A 27,681-nucleotide genomic window follows, 5' to 3' on the forward strand; every position below is an offset into this window, starting at 1 on the left:
CCGCCAGGCCCAGATGGCGGGTGGGTGGGGCGCGGTGGGCGGGGGCCTCGCAGCTGGTGGCGTTTGAAGCCTTCCCACCGCGGTGGGAGGAGGCAGCCCAGAGGAATTGGCAGCAGGCCTGGGGCGAGAAGGAAGGGGCCCCGCGTTCCCCGAACAGCGGCGCCGGCTGCCCCCGCACGTAGTTCACTGCTGCAAGCACGAGAGGCGGTGGGCACGTCACCCCCGCTGCCAGGTTACCCACCAGCCCGGGGCCAGTCGTCAGGCTCCGCCGGAGCCCGGCTCCCCACCAGCGCGATCCCCTCCGCGTCCCCGGCCGCCCGGGACCAGACCGGGACGCCGTCAGTCCTTCCTGCGGGAGCGGCCCCGCCCCAGTCGTGACCTCGCTCCCAGCCGAGCCGCCCCGAGGCCGCGAGCTCAGCAGAGGAAGAGCAAGGAGGGGGCGAGCGCCCGCGTCTCGAGGCGCTGCCACCTAGAAACCCTGCGGCGGCGGGGGTCACGAGGAGTGGCTCCGCCCCCGGGCCAGGCCGGCAGCCCCGCGCCCAGCGGAGCGGACACGCCTCCTCGCCTGCAAACGTCCCTGCGGTAGGAAAGAGAGAAGGGGAGGCGAGCCCCGCCGAGGCGCACCCATCCCTGGCGCCCCTCACAGGCGGGGATGGAGGGACAAAGGGGCGCCCTCCCGAGCGCTCGCTTCCACTCCCGGGCTCGAGGATGTCACCGTAGGGAAGCCCGGCAGGAAAACGTCCCGCGGTCTCCCCGCTGTTGGGGGGGCAGGGTGAGAGCGGTCCCTGCGCAGCCACGCCCCGGCCCGCCGCCCTCGGACGTCCTGCGTCAGCGAGCCCGGCTCCCGGCTCAAATTTCCGCTCCTCCTCCCGCGGGCCACGAGGGCACGCCCACTGGCGCGCGCAGGCCCCGAGGCGGGTCGGCCCCTGTCGCCGCTTGGGTTGGTCCGGCCGCCCACCGACGAGCCAATGGCGTCCGCCCGTGCTGCCGTAGGCCACGCCCCCTCCCCGGGCGTGGGCGCGCGGCCGCTCGCTCCCGACGACGCGCGCTCTGGGGCCCCCGCCCGCCGCCCGCCGCCCCCCGCCCCCTCCGCGCGCGCAGTTCCCCGCGGCCGCCGCCGCCTGTAACCTGCGCCGCCAGGATGTGGCTGGGGGCTGACGTCGGGTCCAGATGTGGCCCCGGCCCCGCCCACCCCGGGGCCGGGCCGCCCACACCGAGCCGCGGCGCGCACGGCGGCTGTCCCGCCTGCCACAATGCGCGGCGAGGCTGCGGCCGCGACTCGGCGAGGGGGTCCCTAACGTCGCCGCTCGGCATCCTTAGGACAGGCCGCCCCTGACGCCGCGCGGGGGGGATCCCACTGGCCCGCGCCCCCCATGCGCTCACTGTTCGGTGCCCGGCCGGGCCGGCGCCTCGCGGACGCGGAGCCGCGCGGGTGACGGCAGAGGCGGCTGCGCGCCCAGCCCAGCCCGCGGAGAGGGCGCGCCGCGCCCCCGCCCCCCGCCGCACGCCGCCCGCCGCCCGCCGCCCGCCGCCCGCCCGCTCTCCGGAGGCCGTGGGTGCGGATGCGCCGCTGACGACTCGCCGCGACCAGCAGTGCCGCCGGGCCGCCGGCCGGATCCCGCAGCATGGCAGCCGCCGCCTATGTGGACCACTTCGCCGCCGAGTGCCTCGTGTCCATGTCGAGCCGCGCGGTCGTGCACGGGCCGCGGGAGGGGCCGCAGGCCGGACCCGAGGGCGCGGCCGCCGCTGTCGCCGCCACGCTGCCCCGCGTCGAGGAGCGCCGCGACGGCAAGGACAGCGCCTCGCTCTTCGTGGTGGCGCGGATCCTGGCGGACCTCAACCAGCAAGCGCCGGCGCCCTCCCCGGCGGAGCGCAGAGAGGGCGCCGCGGCCCGGAAGGCGAGGACCCCCTGCCGCCTGCCGCCGGCGCCGCCGCCCGCCCCCGAGCCCGCCTCCCCCGGCGGCGGAGGTGCGGCGGCCGCGCCCCTCAGCCCCGCGTGGAGCGAGCCCGAGGCCGAGCTCGAGGCGGGGCTGGAGCCCGAGCGGGAGCCGGGGCCCGCGGGGAGCGGCGAACCCGGCCTCAGACAAAGAGGCCGGCGGGGCCGAAGTCGCGCCGACCTCGAGTCCCCGCAGAGAAAGCACAAGTGCCACTACGCGGGCTGCGAGAAAGTTTACGGGAAGTCCTCGCACCTCAAGGCGCACCTGAGAACTCACACAGGTCAGTAGGGCCGCCCGGGCGCCGCGAGCGCGCGGACAGGGACGGCGCCGGCCCCCGGGCCACGCCCCCGGGCCGCCGGCGGGGCTCGAGGGACGGTCGGGCCGGGGGTGGCCGGGGCCGGCCGGGGCCTCGCCCCTTCTCCCGCCACGGGGTCCTGCCGGCTGCCCCGCGCGCCGGGCGAGGCGGCTCCGGGCGCCGGGAGCCGGGAGCCGGGCGCTGGGAGCCGGGAGCCGGGAGCCGGCGCCCGCCGGGCGACCGCGCCCCCGCCGGGCACGCCCCCTCCCCGGGCGCTCTCGGGCGGGGCCGCGGGGGCGGATGTCGTCATCCGGGCTGCGGGCGTGGACCCCGCGGGGGCTGGGGGACGGCGCGGGCAGGTGTGGGCGCGCTGAGTGGGGGCCGCACGTGCTGCTCTGGGGAGGCGGGCGGCGGGGGCGCCTGGGGGCGGCGCGGGCGGGGGTGCCCTCGCCCCGGCCCCTCCCCCGCGGGCGGGCGGCGCGCGCGCGCTCGGCAGGGAGGCGAGGGGAGGGGAGGGGAGGGGGGGAGGGAGGGATCCGCGGGACCCGCCCCGCCCGGCCCGGCTGGGCTCGGCTCGGCTCGGCCCGGGCGAGCGGCGGGCGAAGTTCACGCGGGGACAGGGCTCCCTCCAGCCACTCGGCACATTCTTCGCTCTCCTCTTCCTGTAATTTTTCCAGCGCTCTGAGGTTTAACTTGTCGGAGCCAGAGCCAGCAGCGGCCGACGCGGGGGGCGGCCCGGGTTCTCCGCCGCAGGCTCTTTGTGGGAGCCCCGCCCATCCGGCCGGCGGGGGCGCGCCCAACCCAAGGGGGCTCCTCGGCCTCGGGGCGCTTTCCCCAGAAAGGAGCGCCCCTCCGTCTGCCGGGTCCCGCGCACCGCCCTCTTCTCCGCCCTGCTCTCACCTACCGGCGTCGGGTGCGCGCGGGCGGCACCTGCGCGGGAGCGGGCGGCCCCAGCGCGCCGCCGCCCGGCCTCCGACCCCGGGGCAGACCTCCCCTTCGCACGGGCCCGGAGCCCCGTTTTTGGTGCTTTTTCGTTTTTTTGTTTTTTTTTTGTTTTTTTTTTTTTTTTTTTTTTGTTTTTTTTTTTTTTAAGCACAAACGTGGGAGCTGTGTTTTAACGGATGGCATACCTTTCTCTCCTGGTTTGGTTTGAAGGAAATGTGTCTTTGCTCAGGGCTCGCGCTAACTCTTGTTACACTTGATCTTTCCACATTTGGACCAGGTTAAAAACCCGAATACAGTTACTTTGTTACCAGTGACTTAGGTTTTACATTTAAAAAACAGTAAAGAAGCTGACTAAAAGACTGACTCAAAAATCGCAGTCCTAAGACCCTGGAGCTGAAAGACCCCCTTCTTTTGGCGAATTTGGAACGGAGCTGTCCCGAGGTCTGCAAGTGTCAAGGCCGCGGATTTCAGACCAACCTCTACCTCGGAGGCTGCCCCCGCGGTCTGGTCCTTGCCGTGGCCGCCCCGAATCGCGTGGCTGGTGGTGGGGGGGCGTCGAGGGTGAATGGCGGGGCCTTTTCTGCTCGTTGTGAGTACGAATTAGGGTGTGTGGACCGAGACAGGGGGTGGGGGTTAGTGTAGGCATATTGGTTCTGCTTGGGAACTGTAGCGCAACGGTGGGTGTGGCGGTGAAGGAGGGGCCAAGCTAGGCTAGGATCCTGGGGCTGCCAGATTACGGAGGCGGGGGCAGTGCGTGGGGCGTGGCTTGAGGGCCGCCCTGGGGGCCGAGGCCAGTCAGTATTGGACGGGTAATTGAATGATTGGACGCCCCTCCAGCCTGTTTCCCAGGGGATCCTCCGCCCGGCTGCGGTGTTGGAGAACCACGGAGGGGCTGGCCGAGGGCGGGGCTCGCTGTCGAGGGCGGGGCAGGCTTGGATGGGGCCTGAGCTGGAGGGTAGCCTCTGGGTTGGCTCACCCCCTGGTTCAGGCTCTAGTGTTCCTGAGCAGGTCTAGGCCAGAGGATTGGGCAGAGGCAATGGGAACCCGGGCCTCCCCCAGTGGGGTGGAACCCAGTCTCTCTGGGGTGCTTTGAAACCTGAAACAACAGGAGAGGATGGAAACCAACACCGACTGCAGTGTGCTGTGTCTAAGAGCAAGGAGCCGGCCTCACCCTCCAGGTGTGCAGAAACTCGAGGCCCTACCTCCAGAGCAGATGTAGACCTCTGAGTCAGGAGTGTACAGGTTTCTTTGGGAGCCCTTGCAGATGTAGATTTCCAGTTCCAGATACTGACCATCCGCCCAACAGTTTAAATGGTGCCCCAGGTGAATCTGATTATGAACCACGAACCTGCCTCTGGGGGGTGTCTGGTTCAGCCTCTGCTGGAGGGCTCTTCTAGGGAGCCTGTGCCAGGTGTACAGAACATAATTAGCTGGTGGTCATAGAGGATACAAGGGTAGCCCACAGGCCACAGTGGGGGACTGAGAGGCCAGGCTACCCTGGGAGAACCTGAGCAGCAGACTTTGGTTCTGAGGTAGCCCTGGTTTGGTTTGTGGGCTCCCAGCAGCTTTTGGCGGGGGGGTCTCATGCGAGGCCTTCTACCTCACTGGGAACCTCCACCACCACCATCCCACCCACCCATACTGATCTCATGGCAGGGGAGTGAATATCAAAACCACTTTAGTCAAAAAGGCAATTCACAGCCTGCCCTGTCTAGCCCTGTGGCCAAGGACTGGTCCCCAGACCTCCCTGCAGCTTGGTGATGTCTCCCCTGGCCACTTGGAAGATCTGTGGGAAATGAGGCTGTGAGTTTGAGAACGCTTTGGGAAGTACAAAACTCAACCTTGACTCTGGGGGGAGACTTGGCCTTCCCTGACTCTGCTGCAATCTCCCACACCCACTCCCTGAATGCAAAAGAGTGCCAGTGACTTGGGGACTGATTACCCTGTCACATTTAGGTAATTGTTGATGTTATAGAAAACTCGATGAAACAAAGACTTAACATTTTTGCATTTCAACCCACTTTTTTTTTTTTAAGCCACTTATTATTTGGCTAATCAGAACTTCCCAACCCAGATCTGGAAATTTGCTAAGTCTTGCCTTGGGGAGTCATAAGACCAGGAACCTATTTCCTTGGTGGCTGAAGGGCTTTGATGTGAACATTCAGAACTTTCAGAAAGAAAGGCGTAGGGCCTTCTGAGGGCAGATCATTCACCTAGAGATTCTTTTTTTTTTTTTAATTTTTATTTATTTATGATAGTCACAGAGAGAGAGAGAGAGAGAGAGAGAGAGAGAGAGAGAGGGGCAGAGACACAGGCAGAGGGAGAAGCAGGCTCCATGCACCGGGAGCCCGACATGGGATTCGATCCCGGGTCTCCAGGATCATGCCCTGGGCCAAAGGCAGGCGCCAAACCGCTGCGCCACCCAGGGATCCCCCACCTAGAGATTCTTGCTTGTTGTCTGGTCTGGTGGGGCTTGGCGGGCCTCCAGCAGAATGGCCCACTCAGTCTTTCTTGGCAGAGATGCCTTGAATACATTCCTACCTATTTGTTCCCACAAAGAATTGTTTTCAGAATGCCTTTATGCTCTATTTTCCCTGTAGCCCCTCGAGCTAAAACATCCAATTGTGTGCTTCCTGGGCTGGGCCCATTTTAGCAGCTCTGGGGGGCCCGACTGGATAGGGAGCCACTGTGCTGGGCACAGCCCCTCCTTCCTGCAGGCCTCGAAAGAGACATATCCCTGGTCACCTAGCCCTCTTTGGGGTTGGGGTGGAAGTCGAGTAACATTGCATTCAGCCATTTCCTGTAATAATTCGGGTGGGGTTAGTGAAGTTTATCTTGAGCCACAGAACAAGGGATTTGATCATCAGTGAGATATTGGGGCCTGGTATTTAGGCTCCCTCCACCAACACAGACTCTGATTGTAGAGCCTGGTTTCAGCCACACTGCTTGCCACCTGGACCCTTCCCAGGTGCTCCCCCGTGCAGCTGCCTTGGACCAGCAGCCTGTCGAGTGAAGAGTGAGCTGAGCGACTGGGATCTCCTTTACCCAGGGCAAAGCCAGGTTGGCAGGGAGCCAGCACTTTGTTCAGGATACATTCAGCCCTACTCCCTTCTCCCTCACAGCCCCAGGCTGCCAGTAGGGCCTAGTTGTGAAACTCCTCAAGCAGTGCACAAGTATGTAGACAGAATGTGCCAGCCTTCCCTTCCTCTGGCGAACCACTGTCACCTCAAGTTGGCACGTCTCTTCCCAGACCCTTTTAATGGACTTGCATGTATGCTTGCATGTACATCTTCACAGACATGTGAAAAATACATATGTAGGATCATAGCAAATACATTCTACCACAGGCTTTTGTTCCAGGCAGGGGTTTAATTGAGGCACCTTCGTTCTTTCTCCTGGCTGTGTGGTACTCTAAGGTGTGGCTGTGTGGCTGTAGCATACACAACTTGTTGAGCCTCTGATCTGTCTGAGATGAGAGCTACGTTGCCTCCCCCCCCCCTTTTTTTTTATTATTTAATGCCTGCAGCAGTGCACTCTGGTGTGTGTCTTGGTGCAGAGCAGCTGGCATTTGCATAAGCTCGAGACCTGGCAATGTTACTGATGGTCCTGTAGACAGCGTTTAAATGCCCTGGGAAGTTACTGTATTGACTTAAAAGGCATGTTACGTTTTTAAAGGAAATAGATGGAGGCCTTGGTCTCCCCAGTACTGAGGTTCCTGCTGTGTTGCTGTTTGTTTTTTTTTTTTTAAACTTCTCCCAGTTCTCCTTTTATACGTGTGGGATCATCATATTGGGAACATTTAAAACAACACTAAGAAAATCAGCAGTACTCTCTCACACATCATGCCCGGCTCTCCTGCTAGCCTTCCATGGCTTACCCTCTACCCTAGCCTGGGTGAGGGCTCAGCCCCTGCAGCAGTTAGGTGTGCCCACCCTGCCTGCCACCCTTGTGCCTCATGGCTGTTGGCACTGGGAGGGAAGCTGGTGTGATGCCATTTGAAACCCTCCCTCCCCTGGCTAAAAGAGGGCTGGAGCCCCCTCTGTGTGGACAGGCTGATAGGACCACACTTCTCAGCCAGAGATTCTGTGTGTAGGGGTTCAAATCTGAAACTCAGAGGAGGTGCTGTGAGAGTCCTCTCACTGAAACCAGCTCACGACAGCCCAGACACTGTGAGGGCCTGTCTGCCCTGACCTCACTCTGAATCAAGTTGGTCGTTGGGTTCCTAGATGTAGCAAATCGAAAGGGGAAGGGAGAGATGTGTTGATAGTGGCTTACAGGCAAGGAAGGAAAGAAACCAACAAGTTATTAATATTGTATACATGTGTATATGCCTGTGTATTTAAATATATAACTCAAGAAACCCAACAAAACCAAACAGCACTGAAACAAATGTGGGACTGTTTGTGGATGGGTGTGTCGTCCCCCCCCCCCAGTAGTCCTTGAGGCCTGCATTCTGTAACTGCCCTTTATACCAGCAATCTTGAGGTATCACGGCACTGTTAAAGTATGTCTGGTTTATGCTTTAAGAAAGCACTTAAACTGCTTTTCAAAGTGAAAACTTCTAGAATGATACACTCAGCTCTCATTGTTGTATCTAATACTTGCAGACTGCTTGCTAGGGACAGGCATTGTTCTGTTTGCATTAATTTCCAGTAAGCTATTTAATCTTCACAGGACCCGATGAGATAGGCACTATTATTATTACTAGTCTTCAAAAAAGGATGCCAAGATTCAGATGGGTTAAGAAATATGCCTAAGGTCACACCGCACATGAGAGAGAAGCTGAAGTTTAGTGCCTGGGCAGCCCCACTTCTGAGTTCAGGTATCCCCTCTGCTGCTGGTCTGACTGCTACTCCTGTCTGGACCTGTGTTCTAGGGCATGACAGGTGAGCAGTGCCTCATGGTATTAGAAATATGTGTGTCCCAGCACACAAATTCTTATTAGCTCTCCCCCCCACACACACACAGAGATTCTTATTCTGAAATACAGTGAATGCTCATAACTAGACTCATCAGTTAAATATTCTGTCACTTTTTTTTATCGTTTTTTCCCTTCCTCTTTTTTTCAAGTACTGTATTTTCTCCCTTCCCTGTCTCTCCTCCTTTAAATAGTATGTATTATGTAAGTGTACAGTCCATAATCAGTTTCCCTAATGATCCACAAAATGTCCCTTATAGGATGCAGGGTCCAGTTAATGACACATTGCAGTGGGTTGGCCTGTCCCTTTAGTTTCCTTTAGTCTGGAATATCTTGTGGCCTTTTGTTGCATTAGCATTTTAGAGATCCAGACCAGTTGTCTTGTAGAGCATCGCACAATCTGGGATTTGTCTGGTTGCTTCCCCTTCCCCCTGATTAGGTCCAACTGAAACATTTTGGTGACACAGGGAATGTTGGTCATTTCCATACATGATAGTGGGAGCACCTGATGTCAGGTTGTCTGGTTGCTGGATCACATATGTGGTTAAGGTGGTGTCTGCCAGGTTTCTTCACTATAAAGATAGGACATTCTCCTCTTGATAATAAGTAACCGATAGGGTGACACTTTGAGGCTGGGTTTTTGGAGGGCTAGGGTGCTGCTGGTCCTGTATGTATCGCCAGGTGCCTGGCTGGTGCAGGTGTGGTGTCTGTTCACCTTTATTCAACCCCCTTTGATCTGGTCCACCTGATATGTTTCCGTTTCATCTTCCATTGACTGGACAAGCACTGGAATTTCTGGGTCCTGCTTTAAAGTCCTTTTAAAGTCCAAGGATAGTTCAGCCAAGTCTTAGGTGCGCCTTTCCCAAACAAACAACATACCCTAATTTTACTTTGAATGAAAATGTTTCCAGATAGTATTTATAGCCTGGTTTTGTTTGTTTTAGTTAGCCCACTGGCATCCACCCTGGGTGTATGGCCCCAGATGACCCATCCTCCAGACTTGGGTGGGGCCTGCAGCCAGTGATACCCTCAAGGACCTGGTGCGTCTCTGCTTGCTTTCCAGAAAAAAAAACCAATACTGATCTAAGCCCACACACCTGAGCCTGTTTTACTTCCCTTTCATAGCCGCAAGTGGGATTATTTTCTTGATAAGTCAACTTCCCATTAAAATGGAAAGAAACTTTGGAGTGCTCTCTCCAGCTTAGCAGTTTTGAAGAAGCTGCTGTGATGGGTCTGGGATGGAGGGGTGTTGGGGGTTTGGCTGCCAAGGCCTGCAGGGTGGGACCCTGAGCTCAGGAGGCCCTCTCCCCTGCTCTAAGTCAATCTAATGGAGACCCAGATGCTAACTTTCTACTCTGTTGGCAGTGATTTGGTGCTAGGCACAGGATGTAACAGAAATCCTCATGCAACCAGAAGCTCTGCCATTTGGCTGCACATAAACACATGCATACATGCAGACGTGCTCTCCTGTTTGTTTTGTGTCTAAATCTGGAACATGTTTATGTGAGACCTGTGATTCTGGTTCATTTATTCAGTTTGATCTTAGAGTCCACCCTCAACCCCATCTTCCAGCATTTGTGGATCAGCTGGGTGCAAGTCAGGCTTCTTGGAGACATGGAGTCCCTCAGCTGTAGCTAGGCCACGGCAAAGAGACTGGTCATCTCCCTTGCCACCTGCCTTGCCTCTGTTAATGCCCTAGCACACGTGCGCCTGATACCCATTTCCCGTTCCCCTCCTGACCCATGACCTGGGTGTTGGCACTGTTTGCTGTTGGGTGTTGTGTGCATGGTGGGAGCAAGCAGCCTTGACCAGTACATGGCTTTGACTAACATTCTACACAAACAGAATGTTTGGTTTTTTTGGGGGGTTGTGAGGGAGGCTATGTTGGGGGGTTATCTGTTTATTGTCCTTCTTTTTTGAAGTTCATCACACAAAAACACTTGCTAACCAGGAACTTGGCCACACTCCATGGCGATTGGCCAGTCTGTCCCAAGGTGACCTGTTTGTAAGAGTGCTGAGGCCTGATGCCTCAGATTAAATGTCCCTGTGCTGCTGCCACAGGGGCGTGGCTTTCCCTGAATGGGTGAGTGACCCATGGTCTCTGAGCACAGGGTACAAGCTCATCTCCTTGGAACTAGAGCCCAGGGTACATCATGAAAGAGCTTTGCAGGGAATGGGGGGAGGCAAATTAAAAATCATTCACCAGGGAGCACGTGGCTCAGTGTCTGCCTTGGGCTCCTATCCCAGGAGCTTCTGAGAGTGGAGTTCTGGCACATACCTGTCTCCTGCAAACATGGGCCAATTGGAAGGAAGCTTGGGAATGGGGAGAGGAGGAAGTGGGCTCAGAGGAGCTCAGGAGGCTTCTTGCCCCCCACCCAGGACCACCGTAGAGGCATCATCAGCAAGGCGATGGCCAGTCAGCTTGGCTGGTGGTCAAGGACCCCTTTGTGGCCTCCTGACGCTTTTGTGTTAAGTCAACCTGAGGTCATTATCCTCAAGTATGTGTAGCCTATATTTGTGATATAGCCAGGAATTTCCACCCCTGTAAACTCCTCTGAGCTTTTACTGTCTTCTATGGTATAAATACCCACACACAAAGGATAAAGGGAACTTGGTTTGAGGCTAGAGATAGAAGTTAGTAAATGGCAGATCAAGAATAGAGGTTTCTGCAAGGAAGTGTTGGGAAAGAGAGGAAACAGAAGAGGTGTAAGTGAGCTTAGAGCTCCGCCCTTAGGGGAAAGGAGCAGGACCCAGGTACCCCGGAGTATCCTTAGCACCCCGTGATATTCTGCTTGCGCCATCGCCTGGGCTGCTTGTTCAAAACCGTGTCTGGGATCAGGGGAAGGCTCTGGAAACAAGGCATTGGCACCATGGGTGCACCTTGAATATCTTATCAGTATCAAACTCCAGCATATTCTCCTTGGAAGAGAAATAATACATGTGAGCTAATTACATAGTTGCCATTGTAACAAGTGATGGGAAGTCCTGCTACTTCGCAGTCACTCTGTTGTCTTGGTTTACACTCTGCACTGCCTGTTGTCCTCGTTCCCCTGACCGACCGGCCACCTTTGGTCTGTCTGCTAGTCATTGGTTACCCCATGTCTCCATCTGTGGTCATCTCCTGGCAGGTGTGCCAGCTGGCCTTGGTAGGGTAGGGCCTCTCAACCTATCACAGAGATCTTGCCTGGTTCTCCTGAGGACCTCACTCCCTGGTGCTTGTTCGTCAGTTGCCATCTGAATGGTGTGGTGTGGTGGGGGGAGACGGCCCCTCACAGCAGCGCAGGGACCTACCAGAGACTTCTGGCTCCTTGCAGCCCTGTGTGCTAAGTAAGGGCAGTTTCCTAAGGCTTCCTTGTCTTTTCCAGAGTGCTCCTTTTTGGCTGCTTGCATGGCATGTCCTGCTTTCTAAGATTACCTTGCTGCTTGGCCTTATGCATCAGGGGATTATCAGGAGGGTCCGAGGGGCTTTGCAGGATGCTGTCTTTTATCATGATATGTATTCTTAGTATTTTATGCCATGCCTTCCTTGTGGGCGGTCAGTGGTCCAACTGACCAGCATCTGCTGTCACAGCTATTCTGTTGCCCTGTTGGTGAGCACAAAAGTGGTTGTGCTGAGTTACTATCAGGCCTTTGGGTCTTGCAAGAAATTCAGCTTCCTCGGCTTCTTCTAGGTTCTGATTTGAAGCTGTCCTTCCCTATTGATTAGTGGGTGTTACGTGTTAGCATTTTGCTTTGGACAGGTTGTCTCATTTTAAAGTATGCTAACTTTAAACTTTGAAAAACTTCCACTTTCATTTCCCTTTCCCTGATCTCACTTGTCTCCCTGAATCTGAGCTGAGCATTTAAACTCCTTCCCATACTCAAGCCCTCCCGTCCTACATTCAGCACTGCATGTGGCCTCGGAAGACAGATACTTGTGTGTGTGTGTGTGTGTGTGTACACACACACATGAGCGTGTGCACTGTCAGCCATCTGCCAAAGCTCAAGAGATTGTTCCTTTGGAAGTAAGCCAGTCACAAGGCATCTGGCCAGGTGGCACAAAAGCCATCCCAGGTGTAGCAGGGATGGCTTTTTCTCCATGGCCCACAGTGGGGCTGTGTCACATTGAGGCCAGTGTCTTGCAAGAGCATAGAAGAAAGGAGCACTGTGTGCCGGGCAGGTCTGTCTTTTAGGTAGAGTGGGGACTCTGGTGCCAGGCTGGAGGGTGTGCATTCCTGGTGGAGTCTTCCTTCTCAAGCCATTGTGCCCTTGACCTTTTCCACGGGGGCAGATAGCCTGGGATGGCCGCCTGGCTAAAACCAGGGGAATGGAAGCCATTTAGCTAGCCAGCGAAGTGTGCACCCTGGTGTGCCCTCACTTCTCATACTCTCCTCCTCCTCCCCTCTTCCTCCTCCCCTCCCCCTCCCTCTCCCTGCTCCTCCTCCTCCTTTCCCTCTCCTTCTTTCCCTTTCTCCCTTCCCTTCCTCCCCATTCTCTTGCCCCTCCCCCTTCCTTAGTCTTCCTCTCCCCATCCTCCTTCTGCTCTTTTCCCCTTCCTTTTCTACCTTCCCTTCTCCTTCTCCGCCTGTCCCTTCTTCCCCTTCTCCTGTCCTCCTCCCCCTCCCTTTCCCCTTCTCCTTATCCCTACTTCTCTCCTTTCCCCTCTCCTCCTGTCCCTCCTCCCTTTCCCCTACTTCTCTCCTTTCCTCTCTGCTCCTCTCCTTCCTCCTCCTTTTTCTCCCCCCTCCTCTGTCTCTCCTTTCTTTCCCCTTCTCCTTCCTCTCCCCTCCCCTCCCCCTCTTCTTCTCCCTGTTCCCCCCTCTCCTCTCCCTTCTGCATCCTAGAATTTAAGCATATCTTTCACCTGTCCTCAGGGGTTTCTAGCCCCCAGGACTAAGGCAGGAGGTGTGCTGGGGGTAGGGCCGCAGGGGCTAGAGAGCCGGTGAAGATACCTCTCCCTGGTGTTCTAGCCCTGGCTCAGCCCAGGAGAGCCCGTGGGGTGGCCTTGGCTTCCTCCTCACACCCCTGGGGATGCCCTGGCAGCCTTTCACAGCAAGGTTGCCTGCTGGGCTGTTCTGCTCAGTCAGCCTCCTACGGGATGGGAGGTAAACACTGGGTCACCTTGGCAACTGGCAGAGCTGGGGCAGTGCTTGTGGCAAGAAAAGTTCTCAAGGTCTCAAGTTTCTGGGATGCTGTTCTGTTTTGATTTTTTTTCTTTAATTAGCTGGAGTGACTAAGATACCAAAATGCCTGACCCGGTTCCTATAATTTCTTAATAAACATTTATATTCCATTTACAGGAGGAATGTTTCTTCCAGTGTGATTCATTGACTTTTTCTTTTAAGCTGCAGAGAGGCAGGGCGGGGGTGGCACAGAGGGCCCCCACTGCAGACAGCTGGTCTGCCCTGGGGGACAGGGAGGGGAGCACTGGCACTGGTCCAGGAAGGGCAACTCTTATGTAAATGCCACATGGGGATATCCTGTTGGCTTTGAGGTTGATTGAATTCCATGGAAAATTTGGGGGAGATGCTTGTCTTATCTCCGGGTGTTCAGATCCCCATAACTGGATCTCTGGAAGTTATCTGACAGTCCTGTAAGTCTTTCTGAGCCCAAGCACGGCTCTCTACCCAGTGCCAGATTCTCCTGGGAGGCCAAGGTGTGAACTAGTTTTATGCCTTGGTACAAGGTAACACTTTGGTGTTTGCTGTTAAACAGTAACTGCCATGTAGGTTGGGCTGGATGTGCTAGGTCAGGGCCTCCTGCCACCCTGCTGGCTGTCTCCACGCATGCTGGCCAGGCAGGCCCCTGGGGGGTGGTATGTCCTTTAAGCTGCCCCGCAGTTAGCACCCAGTCCTGTATCCAGGGTCCCTTTTTCATTGTGGGTGCATAGGGCCACTTGGTTCTCCTCTCTCTACATAGGCTGAATTCTTGCTGGGTTGGGCAAGGCTGCCCTGCAGCTCCTCCCTCCTCTGGCTTCCATGTCAACACCTGTTGCGATCACCATGGGGCGGGGAGTCCCCAACCCCAAACTGAAGGGAATATCTTTATTTGTTGCACTTATTTTGTGGTGAGCTTCTGGTGTTACTTGTTCATGCACTGTGCCTTTCAGCTTTTCCAGATTCTCAGTGAGGTGCTGGAGAGCCTTCCTCCCTGGGCACTGAGAAGCCTTCTTGTCATCCTTTCTTCCTTTGTAAGGAACCATTTTCAAGGATGCAGAATTTGATTTTTGTGTGTGTGAAGAATTTACTTTTTTTTTTTATAATGTTGGAGAAAAGACACAAATTAAAGGTATTAAAATGCATCAAAATGCATCAAATGCAATGTTGGAAGTCCAGAGCCCTAATCTGTTTGGGAGTTCTGTCAAAAACCCAGTGCCTCTGTGCCCTCTGTAAGCTGTAACTAACAATTTGGGCTTTGGCCCCGGAGCCCCACCCTATGGTCCTTCTCTCCTCCCAGCCCTGTTGAAGTTTATGCTGTGTTCCAAGCAGCTCCTTCTGGGGCCTCTCAGTGTTTTTAACAGAGTCCTTTTTGCCTGATACGCTTTATGTGTCATTCAGACAGAGAGACAAAATGGAATGTTGTTGAGGAGTGAGGGCTTTGGAGTGAGAACAGATTGAGCCAGTCACTGTTCTGCCTAGAGCAGGTTGGGGTGTGCTTGACCTTGGAGGAGAGGAGGCAAGTGAGTGCATGGGGTGGGGTGGGAGGTGCGGGAGTGGTGTGGTCTGTGCAGCATGTGAATGTGTCCTGTGCTGTATACATCTGGGTTGTATGGGGGTGGGCTTTGTACGTGTATGCGCACGTGCGTGTATGTATGTGTGTGTGTGTGGTGTGTGTCTGTGTGTTGAACCTGCCGGAGCAGAGCTTCACGCACTGCGGTGATGCTCATGGGGACCTGAATGAACATTTTTGTTGCCTTCTCTTTTGAGGAAGAAAAAAAAAACCAACAACAGATCATTTAGAGCTACTTTTTTTTTTTTTAAGATTTTATTTATTTATTCATGAGAGACACAGAGAGGCAGATATACAGGCAGAGGGAGAAGCAGGCTCCCTGCAGGGAGCCCAATGTGGGACTCGATCCCAGGACTCCGGGATCACACCCTGAGCCAAAGCCAGATGCTCAACTACTGAGCTACCCAGGCATCCCTAGAACTACTTTTCTGAAGCAGGTGCCAGCTCATGCTCCCATGCTCTGGCACCACATGTGGGGTGAACCTCCCCAACAGCATCGCCCCAGCCGTGCCCCAGCTTCCACTCCCCCCCATCCCTAAACTGTCCATGTTGGGTTGTGGGAAGAAGAAGTGGAGCTGCAGAACTGGTCACTGCAGAAGGTGAGGTTCCTGGAGCATCTTGTTGCTATGGAGATCTGCAGCTTGGGGTAGCTGTGCTCAGCCTGGGGAGTGGCGGCCCCATTGCAGGTGAGCCTCCTCTGTTACCAGGTAACGGAGCCTTCCCGGGTCCCAGCCAGCTGTACCTGGCCTAATGGTTTTTTTTAAAGTGCAGAAGCAGCTGAACTAGAACCTTGAGGTGAAAGACATTATCCCTGGGCACCAGAGCAGGTCTGGATGGCACAGGGCTAGCAGCTTCTCCCCTCCGCAGTGTCAGACAGTATCACAGTGACCAGGGCTATGCCAGTCCTGCCGCGTGACTCCACCTCAAGGGAAGGACTTTCTGAGTGCAGGTGTGTGCTCTCGGTGAGACTTCCAGAAGCCTGAAGTCTTTGGGGAGGCCCTAGTGCCATGACGTGAGGAGTTGGGTAGCTGACAGCCCAGGTGTACAGCCCGAAGACAGCAGAAATCCTGCTTGCAAGGAGACTATCTTCACCCCATGTTCCTGGCAGCTTCTTCGAGTAGAGGGTGCTGGGCTCTGGTGTCACAGTGGCTTAGGCGCACACAGCCTGGGAATCCCACTCAGGACTCATATTTGCTATTTTTGTAGCTTTCCTGGGCTTCTCTGGTTTCAGCATTCTGCTTCTTGTTTGCAGGAGTAATTGCTTTCATGAGCTTTGGGCAATCTGTGGATTTTTCCCCCTTTCTTTTCTTTCTTTTTTTTTTGGGGGGGGGAGGCAGCAATCCTATGTTTGCAGATATTAGAATTGTTTCCTAGAGGAAAGCATGAAAGCATTCTTGAGGCTGGCTTTTCAGCTGTTGGACCACAGGTTCATACCCCTTTCCTGCTTGCTTTTCATCTTGTGTGAGTGTGTTTGGCATCAAGATGCTTCCTGTGTGGTCTGAGGATTGCTGGTAGGGGTTGGAGGGGTTTGGGCTATGGCACCTTTTATCACTGAGCCCTCCTGGGTACAGTCCACACACCCTGAAGACAGTCCGCAGTGAGATTGGCTGTGTTGTCCCCATCCCCCCACAGGCTGGCATAGGTCCTGCCTCTGTACTTCAGTGACTTGGAGGGGGAAGGAAGCATCATGAATGGGGTTAAGCCCCCAAGGCAGAGGCTGGGTGCATGTTAACCCTTGGGGCTGGGCCAGGGAGTTGGGGCCTCTGGGGTCTGTAGTCAGAGTCCTTTTGCCTTTCAGAGGGGTGCCACCCTACCTGCCCATGCTTTAATCGAGGGTGATTGGGTGAGGGCTCCATGAGTCCAGCAAGCAGAGGTAGTAATGAGACCCTGGCCAGAGCAAGGGGCAGAGTGGGGGGCAGATAAGAGGCACATATGGTCACAAGACAGTGGGCACCAGGGTCTTAACCCACCCTTCAGACTGGCTGAGAAGCACTGGGCTATCAAGAGGGGAGAGAGAAGGTGGCCAGGGGTCAAAGCGATGGGTTGGCAGGTATGGGAGTCGGGTTGGCCCAGCCAGTAGCACACACTGGACTGGTGTGTAAAGCTGTATTTGTGGGGTGTCAGAGGATAGTGTTGGGGTGGAGGATGTGGGGCGTGGGGTTTTGTCACTCATTCCCTGAGTGCCACATGAGTCCTGCTCTGGCTGGTCCTTCTGCCCCTTGAAGGGAAGACTTGGGAATCTGTAAGGCCAGTGCCACGTGGCCCCATCCCCATATGCTTCTCTTGGCCTGGGTTGGGGAGATCTGCTTTCCTCACTCCAACCTCCTCTTCACCCTTGGTCCACCCACCCCACTCGACCAGGTCTTTCCCTCCTTCAGACACCTTCTCAGAAAGTACCGGGGGTGGGGGCAGATCCAGGCCCAGGTGACCACTGTGTGCCTAGCAGTGTGTGACGAGGGGGCACACAGGAAGTGAAAGGAAACACTTTAGTGAGTGTGAGGAGAGTCAGAGAGGTGAGCTGCTTCTGTGGCTGCCTTTCACCAGTGACTGGCTGTACCCCGATGTCCCCAGATGGGCAGCACCCCATTTGGCTGGTGTGTTGGGCCACGCACAGCCCGAGGCAGCTATGCTCAGATGTGCCAGCACCCTATCTCTGTGACTGGGGGTGGGTGGGAATGTCTCTGTCACAGGACTGACCACAGCAGTACTGGACCAGAGTCCAGTTCCACCCCAGGATGTCTGCTCAGCCAACCTGGTGGAAGGTCTTCAAATGTTCTTAGCCACATGAAATTCTACTCACACCACCCATTTATAATGGGCCAGCCTCCTTGGGGTCTCCAGCTCTCCCCACCCTGCCCCCACCAGCTCATCACTTAGGCTGCCCTATGGGTAAAGTTTTCCTCTGCTGACAGTAATAACACTCTGATAAACATGCTCTGATCCCAGTTCTAAAGGGAATAACAGAGGGCAGACATTTCTCATGACATCCTCAGAGCTCAGATGGAGCTTGTGTGCAGAGAGGATATGACACCAGAGTGCCCGTGTGCGCCCAGCATGAACCCCAACCCTGACCCATGTCCCCACTGCCCAGTGCCCCTCATGGGTCTCCAGTCTGGCCCCATGGGAATCCAGACCTGTTCTGCACAGAACAGCGAGTCGATGATCTTGACTGTTGTTTCTGGGAAGATCACCCATCTGTGGTTCTGGTAACCTCCCTGTTCCTTTTTCTGGCACTGGACCTTTCTCTCCCCACCCCAAGTTAAGAGCCGAGCTGTCCTCCCTCCCTAGTGGGCCTGGCCTATCTCTCGAGGCTATGGGAGACCTGCACACCTGGCCCTGCTCTGGCCTTCCCCAAGTCAGTGTGGCTCTGTGTGGTGTCCCCCAGGCGCTGTGCTGGGTGTTCCCATACCTCTGTCCTGCTGGTGCTGATGCCACAGCCCCCTTTCCTTTCTCTTCTTTTTCCTCATGTCCTACCTGGTCCCCTGGCCTCTCAGGGTCTTGGCGGCTTCCAGGATGGGGGCTCAAAGCCTCCCATGGCCTCCCCCACAACCACAGCCTCTGCTCTGGGATAGGCCTCCCATGAGGCAGTGGCCTGCTCTGTCACAGTGGTTTACTTCCATACCTCCTTTTCTCTTTCAAAGACATCATCTTCAACTGGAAGACGAAATGAAAACACCACCTGCGCCTCAAAACCATTCAGTTTCTAGACAGGGACATGCCAAGCACTCGGTAGTTGGGCCTGGCTCACCTTTGCCCCCTGCTCTGCACCCCGGCCCCATGCAGTCAGAGTTGAGAGTCAGCAGCCAGGTCAGGGAGGTACAGATTGGATTGGTGGTCTGGGTGGGTGACCTGGGGTGGGGGGCAAGCACAGGAAGGGCTCTGGGTAGGAATCTCATGTCCCCTGCCATTGGCCTTTAGCTGGGGCTGTGGTGGGGTCAGGTCTGTGTCAGGTTGCCAGGCTCAGTAGGTAGGAGTATTTGTGGGCGTAAGAAACTAGGTTAGTTAGGCAAGGAGGTGGGGCTTGAACACCCTTCTGGGTAGCAGCAGGTGTCCCTGGGGGGCAGAGCTATGCTGTGCTGGCAGCACAAAGGCTTCCAAGGAGAAGGCTTGGCAGCTGAGTCTGGGAACCACCTGGGAGTGTAGGGCCACCAGGGAACTGGTTTCTATGACACTAGGCTAGACTGGTGGTCTGGGAAGTGTCCCTGCTGCTTATGGGTTGTGGGGGGGGGGGGGGTCGTTTCAAGGCTCTGAGCAAGGCTTGTGTAGTGGAGGGGGGACCATGGGTGGTGTGGGAGCAGGGAAGATCTGCCCCATCATTAGGGTAGGGGTGGGGAGCAAAGGTGGAGTCTGAGGGAGGGCTGGGGGCCTTGTCACAGGGAAGGGGAGTGGCCTTGGCAAGGAGAGCCTTGGAATCTGGATTAGGGTGGGGAGCACCAGAAAAGGAGAGGGAGGGAGAGGGGGAGGTCATGTGATTGGGAAATGAAGGGAAGAAGAAAAATTGGTGTCATGGTGGCTGGCACCTCCTGCTCTCTATGTCCCCTAGCCTCTGGGGTGCTGTGGTTGTTGCTTGTCCCCTCGCAGGTGGCTTTGGCAGAACATGCAGGCATTTAGTTGACTTCTCCCAGATGGTACATTCCTGGGGCCGGCACCTGCCTGCCTTCTCTGAGGGTGATGCTGGTCCTCATGTGTTTCCATGTATGGTGCCTCCTGCTTGGTTATTCCCACCCCTGGAGGATCTGGCTCGACTTTGGCAGCAGCTTCTGCTCATCCTGGGCGCCTGTCGTCTATTGATGAAAGCAGGACCCAGCGCAGGTTTTCCTGCTTGTGGAAGAAAGTGGAAGATGCACAGGACTGGCATGTGGGACATGTGGCTTAGCTCTTGTTGAGATGACCACAGAAGTGGTCAAGTGTAAGAAGAGAAAGCCCGCAGCAGAAGCAAACAAGTGACAGGCAGCCCCTCCTACTCCCTTTAACTTGCTCTTGTGTTGAAATGACAGTGGGACTCAAGGGTCTGGATGTGTCAGCCTAACCTGAGTGCTTTCTGGGAAGAAAAATGTCACGTGTGGCACATGCATGCACATTTTTACTGAAAGTGATAAGTTAACTGCAAACAATTCAGAAAATATAGAGAAGCTCAAAGAAAAGATTAAGTGGTATTCGTGGTTTTTACCTCCCAGAGAGCACTGTTGCTGTGGCCCTGTTCTCACCTCCAGTGAACCACTGACACTCAGCCCCAGGAAGCCCCTACTGGCGTCCATGATATGGCAGACCATGAAGGCAGCACACGGCCTGCCTCCCCGGGGCCCTGACAGCTTTGTTCCTGGGAGCTGGAGGCTGAAGCCACATGCCAGGTTCTGTGCCTGGGGCTCTGGGGTGCAGCCTAAGCTACTGATGTTGGTGCTAGCATCATCCAGGGCTATTTGTGGAGGGCTAATGCTGTCTTGGGAAGCGGTGAGTGCAGATGTGGGTGGGGTGGGATGCTGTATTCCCTGTGGGCCCACTGTCCCTGCTTGCTGGGGCTTTCTGAGTTTGGAGAGTCATGGTCTGTGACTGTAATTCTTTCTGGGGGATGCCTGGGACCCGTGGAGATGCTGCCCAATGCTTTCCTTACTTGGGCAGGTCTTGTCTTTGACACTATTTTCCCAGAGCTGGGATGGGCTGACAGCAGCTGGGCTGCCCACTGGCGTGGCCCATGTGGAAAGCATGTGCCTTGCTGGGCTGTAGTGGGAGTAGCGGCTCTCTTGTGGGTTGACTGGTGAACGGTCGGGGGGCCAGGGATCAAAAGTAGACTTGACTCATCCCGGGCCTGAGTCTCCAGGCCCCTGACCTGGTGCCAGCAGTGCCCAGCCTCTGCTCAGCTGCATCATATCTGATATTTCCACAGGCTTCTTGCTATGTGAGTGTACAAGGGGTGCCTACTTTGTGGGGCCTAGCAAGTGGTGAGGAGGAACTGGGTGCTTGCCAGGCCCCTGAGGGGTGGGGGTGGGCTGGGCCTGTACAACTGTCTCTGAACCAGGAGGATGAGAGTCAGGAGCAGGGGTCCTCAGGTGCTTGAGGTAGCCTCAGGTCTCTCTTTCCTGGGGTGCTGGAGGACTCCAGGGGCGGCGGGGCGGTGGTGGTGCCACAGCTTCCAGCACCCCTCCTTCCAGTGCAAAGTTGGGGTGAATTAACAAAAAGCAGGTGAGTTCAGATGGCCCTGGAATTCCACATGAAGCTAGACAGTAGAACAAGTGATCCACCATGTGTCCTTGGAGAGGTTGCTTGGAGAAGCAACTTGGAGAGTTGCTGAAACTGCCAAATTCTCTGCAGACCTCTTGCAGAACTTGCGAACATTTCTGTGGATGATGTGGCTCTTTTCCACCAAGCAAAGCCCCTACAGAGAATTCCCCTGACCTCCTAGAACTTGGAGGGCGGTGTGGTATGTGGTCTTTGTTTTTAAGCCATTATGCAAATTATAAACTAGGAAGGGAAAGAGTCTGCCCAAGTCACAGTGGGGAAGTAGGCATACTAGTCCGGAGATCCTGACTCCGGGGATCCTGGCTCAGGGAGGGGAGAGCAGGGCTAGAACCAGGTCCCTGGACAGCCCACCCACTCCCATCTCATCCCACAAGTCACATGGGCCCACTGTTCAGAACCTGTCCTGGGCGCCTCCATCTGGGTCACAGGGAACTGACCCTGGGAACTTTATCTCATTAAAGATCCCTGTGTGAAGTGTGTGAGGTTCTGGGTAAGGATGCTCCTCTTAGGTTCTGTTTTTGTCAGATGCTTAAACTTGAGGTGTCGGGAACTGTGTCCCCCAGGAAGTGGGGTAAAAGAAATGAGGCCCAGGGCTTGGTGCTTTGCACCTGTTTCACCCACACAGTGTTTAGAGAATGCGGTTTGGTGTGTCAGCCCCCCGCCCCCAGTCTGACATCAAAGGATCCACAGAGTGACTTTGGTCTGGGCACAGCCCCCTCAACAGGCTTCAGAGGAGGCCCTGTGGCCAGGCCAGAACCCTGGCTGACATCCAGGGCCCAGGGTACTTTGGGGCTATAGCAGTTCTGAACAGATGAGGAGCCTAGCTTTTCCTGGCCTTTCTGTGAGAACATGGTAGTGACAGTGAGAATCAGGATGCTGACCAGGGACATTGGTGGCCATCCAAGTGGAGAATCCCACAGCATCTCCAGGGATGACTTGGCTTTCCAGGTGACCCAAATCTGCCATCCCTGGACTGGTGGCAGCTTCTGAGTTGGGCCTGGTCAACAGTCAGAAAATGTGTACTCCACCAGTAGTGTGGCCTGGGTTCAGGTGCTTGGGGATGGGGTAGATGTGTGTTTCTGTTTCTCACCAGAAGTTGGCTTGCCCAAGGACTGATTTGGGTGTACCACATTCATTTTCATTTCTGATTATAAAAGCTGAGCATGTTCATAAAGAGGATTTGGGAAACAAGTATTAAGAGAAAGAGTAAAAAGAAGGAATAGCATTAACTTTCATCTCACCCACCCACAAATACCACGGTTATCACTTTTGTATCTGTGTTTTAGTATAAAACTCAGGATTGCCTCATGGAAGTCATTTTATGTCCTTTATTTTTCCCACTGTAACATTCTGTCACAATCATATCCGTGAGTTGCTGACTGGCTTTTTGACCTGGCCTTTCCCGGTGGTCTCTGGTGTCCTAAATAGGCCCTGGGGTTGGTGGCTGTCCTAGCTCCAGTGACTTGCTCTTCTGGAATATCCCAGGACTGGTTGCCATCTGCAGCGGACCCATCTTTATTACTATCATAGCATGAACTCCTGGGAGCAAGTAGGGGCACGTGCAGTTAAGGTCACATTGCCTTCTAGAAAGGGAGAATGAACCCAACATCCACAGCCACTCCTGAGCGCAGGGAGTCTGGCACCCTGGCAGGGACAGGGTTAGGAGATCCCCAAAAGGGTTTCATCATGAACCGAGGTAGCTGGTTGTATAGAGTAGACAGAACCCAAGCACCAGACCCGCTCATTATCCCGGGACCTTCAAACTGTCCTTTTTTTTTTTTAAACCCTCAGACTGTCCTGAGTCTCCGGGCTCTCAGGGCTATAGGGTGTGTGATGTGGCCTTAGACAGCAAGGGTCTTGAGATCTTCAGGTCAGGGAAAGGTGAGTTTTTCTGTAGCAGCACCTGGCCTGGAAAGGCAGCTGTGGGAGCTCTTCTCATCTTTAGGGCTCCAGCTGAGCCCAGGGGTTCCCATCCCTCTTGTCAGCCCCAGAGTCCACCTGGGGCCCTCCACCTGCCCTAAGGGCCAAGGACAAGAAAAGACAGCCCTGGACTTCACAGTGCTGCCCCCTAAATTCCTATGCTTCCCAGCATCCTCAGTCCTGCTCAGTGCATAGACCTGATGGCTAGGGTGGTGGCCAGCTGGGCTCTGGCCTGAGCTCGCTGGAGATAAAAATGCAGCCAAGGCCAGTCCCCACAGTAGAGTGTCATTCTGAACCTGACAATGAGGAGAGCCTGGTCAGGCTCATGCTGTGCGAATCCTGCTTGGCCTAGGTGTGGCTTGGGGACAGGTCTTGTAGAGCTTTGGTGACTGTTGAGATTAGCGCATATGTGCAGGCTGGTGTCACTTACTGTGGCTCCAGTCCCTGGTCCTTGGCCAGCCCCGTGGAAAAGTCTCTGGGTACCTGCTGTGTCTGGAGACAGGGGTCCCATCCTTAGGGCTTGGTCTCTGGCTCCCCAGGCTCTCTGGGCTCCTGTGTGCTTGAGTAAAAGGCTGTATTAAGTCCTGTGTATCACAAGGCCAAGCTGAACACCCTTAGGAATAGAGGGAGGACGTTTCCAGGTCCCAAGCTATGAGCATCAAGACAGAATCCCAAGACCACTGGGCAGTGGGACCTCCTGAGTGGCTGCTTGGAGTTCTTGGGGGCAGGTGGCCCCCAGACCATGGAGTGGTGTTGGGGCAGGGCCATCCTCCCCTGCTCTATCTGCAGCTGGCCCACCTCCGGGCAGGAAGGAGTCACAACTGCTGTCTCCGTCTGACCTGGGGCCCAGGGCCCTACCTTCGTAGCCACGCCCTGCTGTCGTGTAGTGTCTCCTCGGGAGTGTGTAGGTGGGCCTTCCAGAGGAGGAAGGATTGTAGATGGAGGGGCTAGATTGGCTAGCTTGTCGTGTCACTTGGGGGGTTTTCCTGGGTTATGTTAAAAGGCAAGAGCCTGCAGAACCAGAGCAGAGTCTTGTAGCCCTGGTTATATGGCACAGTTTCTGGGGTTTTCATGACTGCTAATGCTGGCCCTCCCAGGAGTGGAATTCAAAACCAGACTAGTGCCTGGGGAACCCTTCGGAGCCTTCTGTAGCTCGCAGTTGTAGATGTCCTCCTGGCTGGGGAAGGTGAGCTCAAAGGGCAACAGCCAGAAGTCCTGTGGGGGGAGGGGAGCCCTGGAAGGGTCTCTTGGCTGAGCAAAGTCCCTGCCATCTGGCCTGGTCTACCCCCCGCTGACCCAGTGTCTGCCTTGGTCCCAGCAGGGGTTGGGCTGCTTCCAGATTTGTTTTCATTTTCAATTCCCTTTATTGCTCAAACAACCTCAGGGCCACAAAAAAACAAACCGTTATCCTCAGCTGACCTCAGATTCCTGGCCTCAATTGTTTGCCATTTGCTAATTTTAGCTTCTGATCATTTCCACCCTTATCCTCCCCCCAAAGGGAGACACAGACCAAGAATAGCTGCCAGGAAGGGGGGCTGCGGTGTTTGTGGCCAGAGTTCCCACAGTGATCTGGCAGGAGGTGCGGGGCAGCTCAAGTCCTGCCCCGCCCCAGGTGGGGGACCTAGGAGGGCCCTTGGCCAGCAGCAGACCCCCTCTCCCCCTCCCCTTTCTTGCCAAGGGCCCAGTACCCACAGGGTGCTAACTTGCAGCAGAGAAGAAGGACTCTTCTCTGAAGCTCTTTCTCCTTTCAAACAGAAACCAGGCTGCTGCTTAGAAGAAACACCCTAGCAGCCTTGCCTAGTTCACAGCCCCCTGGGAGCCAGGAACTCCCCAGAGCTCCCGGACTTCAGGATCAAGTGGACATGCATAGTCTGGGATCAGACGTGGTGCTTGGCCACAGGGAGGCCCAGGAGACAGAGTCAGACTGGAAGGCCCTGGCCAGGCCCAATCCCTGCCCTGTGCACTCTGCTCCCCAAGCTGTGGGAGCGAGCACAGGGCCCGTGTGGACAAGTTACAGTGGGGAGTCCAGGGCCCTGGCCAGGCCTGCAGGGTGTCAGCCTGCCCATGGGAGGGCAGGCAGAGAGTAGCCTGTGGTATGTTGAGCTGGCTTTGGGAGAGCCAAAGGAGGGATGAGATCCAGTGAGCAGAGGAGCCCTCAGGCTGGGCTACAGCATATGGTGGCACCCCACATCTGTACAGTCAGAAGAGTGTCGGGCTGACACCCCACTTGAGCAGAGCATGTAATAGATGCCCACATCTCCAACATCCCCTACATCCCCCTCAATGTTTTCAAGGAAATCCCAGACACCATGACATTTTATCCATTAATATTTCGGTGCCACACATTTTAAAATGAAAGTCCAGTGTGTCTAATGGCAGAATAACACTAATTAAATATGGAATAAAGAAAGCCAGCCTCAAGTCACCCCAGAGGACTAGTTAGACTTGGGAAGTGGTGTGGGCCACCCCCCACCCCCCGTGGTAGCACTTCATTGCGGTGAAAGAAGGTACCCAGTGCCTGACTATTCTGGACACAAGTTCTTATTAGAATCAAAAGCAGCAGTAACAAAGACAGTCCCAACTGGTACTGGGGCAACAGGAGGCAAGGGAGGAGGCCCAAATGCCCAGTAAGGGCTTTCCTCTGGTCCACGGGACCAGGGAGGAGCAAAGCAGGTGCTACACCCACACCCTTTGGATGCTGGCAGGGCCCACACCCTCACACAGCTCTAAAGGGGCGGTGGGCATAGCAAAGTGGTTCTGCATGGAAGGGCTTGGCTACCACAAATGTTGTCTGTCCCATTTTGCAGATTGTTTTTGAAAATGTATTAGAGTAATGCACCACATAGCACACGTAGCCTAAGGACCAAAGCCTCATGCACATTTTGTGATAAACAGGTGCCTGGCTGTGCCCCTTCCGTCCCGTGCCCTCTGCCAGAGGCAGCTGCTGTTGGCTTTACCCACCTCTTTGGGGATTTACCATCCTAGCTCTCAACTGCATGCTCCTGGGGGCTCTGCTCTGCATTTCAGCTTTGAACATCCTGTGTTGACTTCCCATGGTGGCAGACGAGAAGTGAGCTCCCTGTCACCCCTGCCGCACTAGGATGGTGGGGTATTTTGCATTAGGTCAGCGTTCAATGTTGACAGATGGCCAGGACTAACTGGATGCTAGTTGGTGGTGACCCTGGTGTCCCATTTTTATTTTCCGTTGAATTAATAGTTGTTCCTTTTGCCTGGTTTTCTCAGTGCTGTTGTCCTTCACTTGTCACCATGTGGCTCTCACTGGTGTGGAGGACTGTGCTCCAGACCCCTGGTAGCTTCCTTGACTGCCCATTCCTACTGTCCTGAGACCTCCCCTCCCCCACCTTCAGGCCCCATGTCCTGGAATGCATGCCTCTGCTTTCTGGTGAAGGTGTGGAGGCCGTATCTTGGAGACATAGGTGTCTGGAAGTGTCTTGCTCCTCATCTGATTAGTTGGGGTGGAAGTGCTGGACCCAAGGCTCTGTTTCCTGCAGTGTGCCCTTTGGTGTGGCCACTGGTACCCTTGGCTTCTGGGACTCATTCTTGCACATCCTCTGGTTCATGGCCCACTTTCTGTGTTCTGAGTGCTGTCTGGGTTCCTTTTATTTATTTATTTTTTATTTATTCATGGGGGTGGGGTGGAGCGGGCAGAGACACAGGCAGAGGGAGAAGCAGGCTCCATGCAGGGAGCCTGACATGGGACTTGATCCAGGGTCTCCAGGATCATGCCCTGGGCCAAAGGCAGGGCACTAAACCTCTGAGCCACCCAGGGATCCCCCCACCCCCCCCACCCCCGGTTCCTTTTATATGGACTTGGAATTCTTGGCTGATCCTTCCATTATCTTACCTTCTCCTTCCCATCATCCACTTGTCTTTTGCTCAGTTTTCTGTGAGACTTTCTCCATTTTCTCTTACACTCCCGAAATGGAGATTTTAACCTCTCCCATATCCCCCACTGTGTCTTTACTTTCAGACTCAGGTTTCTGAATTGCTGTTGTTGTTTTTTTTTTTTTTTTTAAGGTATTATGTATTTGAGAGAGAGAAAGTGGGAAAGATAATCTGAAGCAAACCCCACGCTGAGCACAGAGCCTGATATGGGGCTCAGTCCCACTACCACAGGATCGTGATCTGAGCTGAAACCAAGGGTCAGACTCTTAACCAACTGAGCCTCTCAGGAGCCCCCGAATTGCGGTTTTTCAAGGAGCAGTCTGGTTCGTGGGTGCCATGTCTTACCTCTCGGATGACAGATAGCTCTGGAAGTTTTCTTCTCCTGACATCGGATGGCCTCTGCAACCTCTGGATCGCCTTTTTCTGCTTGCTGGTTTGGATCTCTCACCCCACAGCCCTCGTCAGAGGCTGTCCTCTGTCTGATTGTCCCGGTTTCTGGGCATACCGCCCAAAGGCCAGGACTGGTGCACAGACAGGCTCCGTGACTTTCAGTCCCTGCCTATAGGGTGTAGTTCTGGCTGCAGCACTCGGGTGGCCAGGTGGGGAGAGGTGGGGAGAGGACTGGGAGTGGCAGCATGGAGTGGGCAAACTGGTCCTTGGGCCGCCATCTGAGAGGCTGCCCTGCCTGCCATGAGCCATATCTGGGGTCTCCAGCCCAGAGCCTCCACCGCTCTGACCCACCCAACAGTAAGTTATTCTTTGGCAGGTATGGAAAAGGCAGGCAGCTGTCTGTGCAGTATACAGAAGGCTCTGGT

General features: G+C 55.6%; 1 protein-coding gene and 1 long non-coding RNA gene across 3 annotated transcripts in view; one reads left to right on the forward strand and one right to left on the reverse strand.

Moving 5' to 3' along the window:
- Positions 1 to 1,504: 1,504 nt before the first annotated feature.
- Positions 1,505 to 27,681, forward strand: part of KLF13 (KLF transcription factor 13) — a 43,756-nt gene continuing 17,579 nt past the window's right edge. Inside the window, exon 1 of the mRNA XM_055326594.1 lies at positions 1,505 to 2,217. Coding sequence (XP_055182569.1) covers positions 1,626 to 2,217 — 592 coding nt within the window. The 5' untranslated portion in view covers positions 1,505 to 1,625. The remainder of the gene's footprint in view (positions 2,218 to 27,681) is intronic.
- LOC129510433 (uncharacterized) lies at positions 22,353 to 27,591 on the reverse strand. Of its 2 annotated transcripts, none has more exons than XR_008664590.1 (3): positions 27,212 to 27,591; positions 23,391 to 23,519; positions 22,353 to 22,538 (listed from the first exon to the last, which is right to left on the reverse strand). It is a non-coding gene; the product is annotated as an uncharacterized LOC129510433 (long non-coding RNA). The 2 variants fall into 2 exon arrangements; XR_008664591.1 differs by having other exon boundaries at positions 22,353 to 22,579.

The sequence above is a fragment of the Nyctereutes procyonoides genome, unplaced genomic scaffold (genome assembly GCF_905146905.1).
Source record: "Nyctereutes procyonoides isolate TBG_1078 unplaced genomic scaffold, NYPRO_anot_genome, whole genome shotgun sequence".
Classification (NCBI taxonomy): Eukaryota; Metazoa; Chordata; class Mammalia; order Carnivora; family Canidae; genus Nyctereutes; species Nyctereutes procyonoides.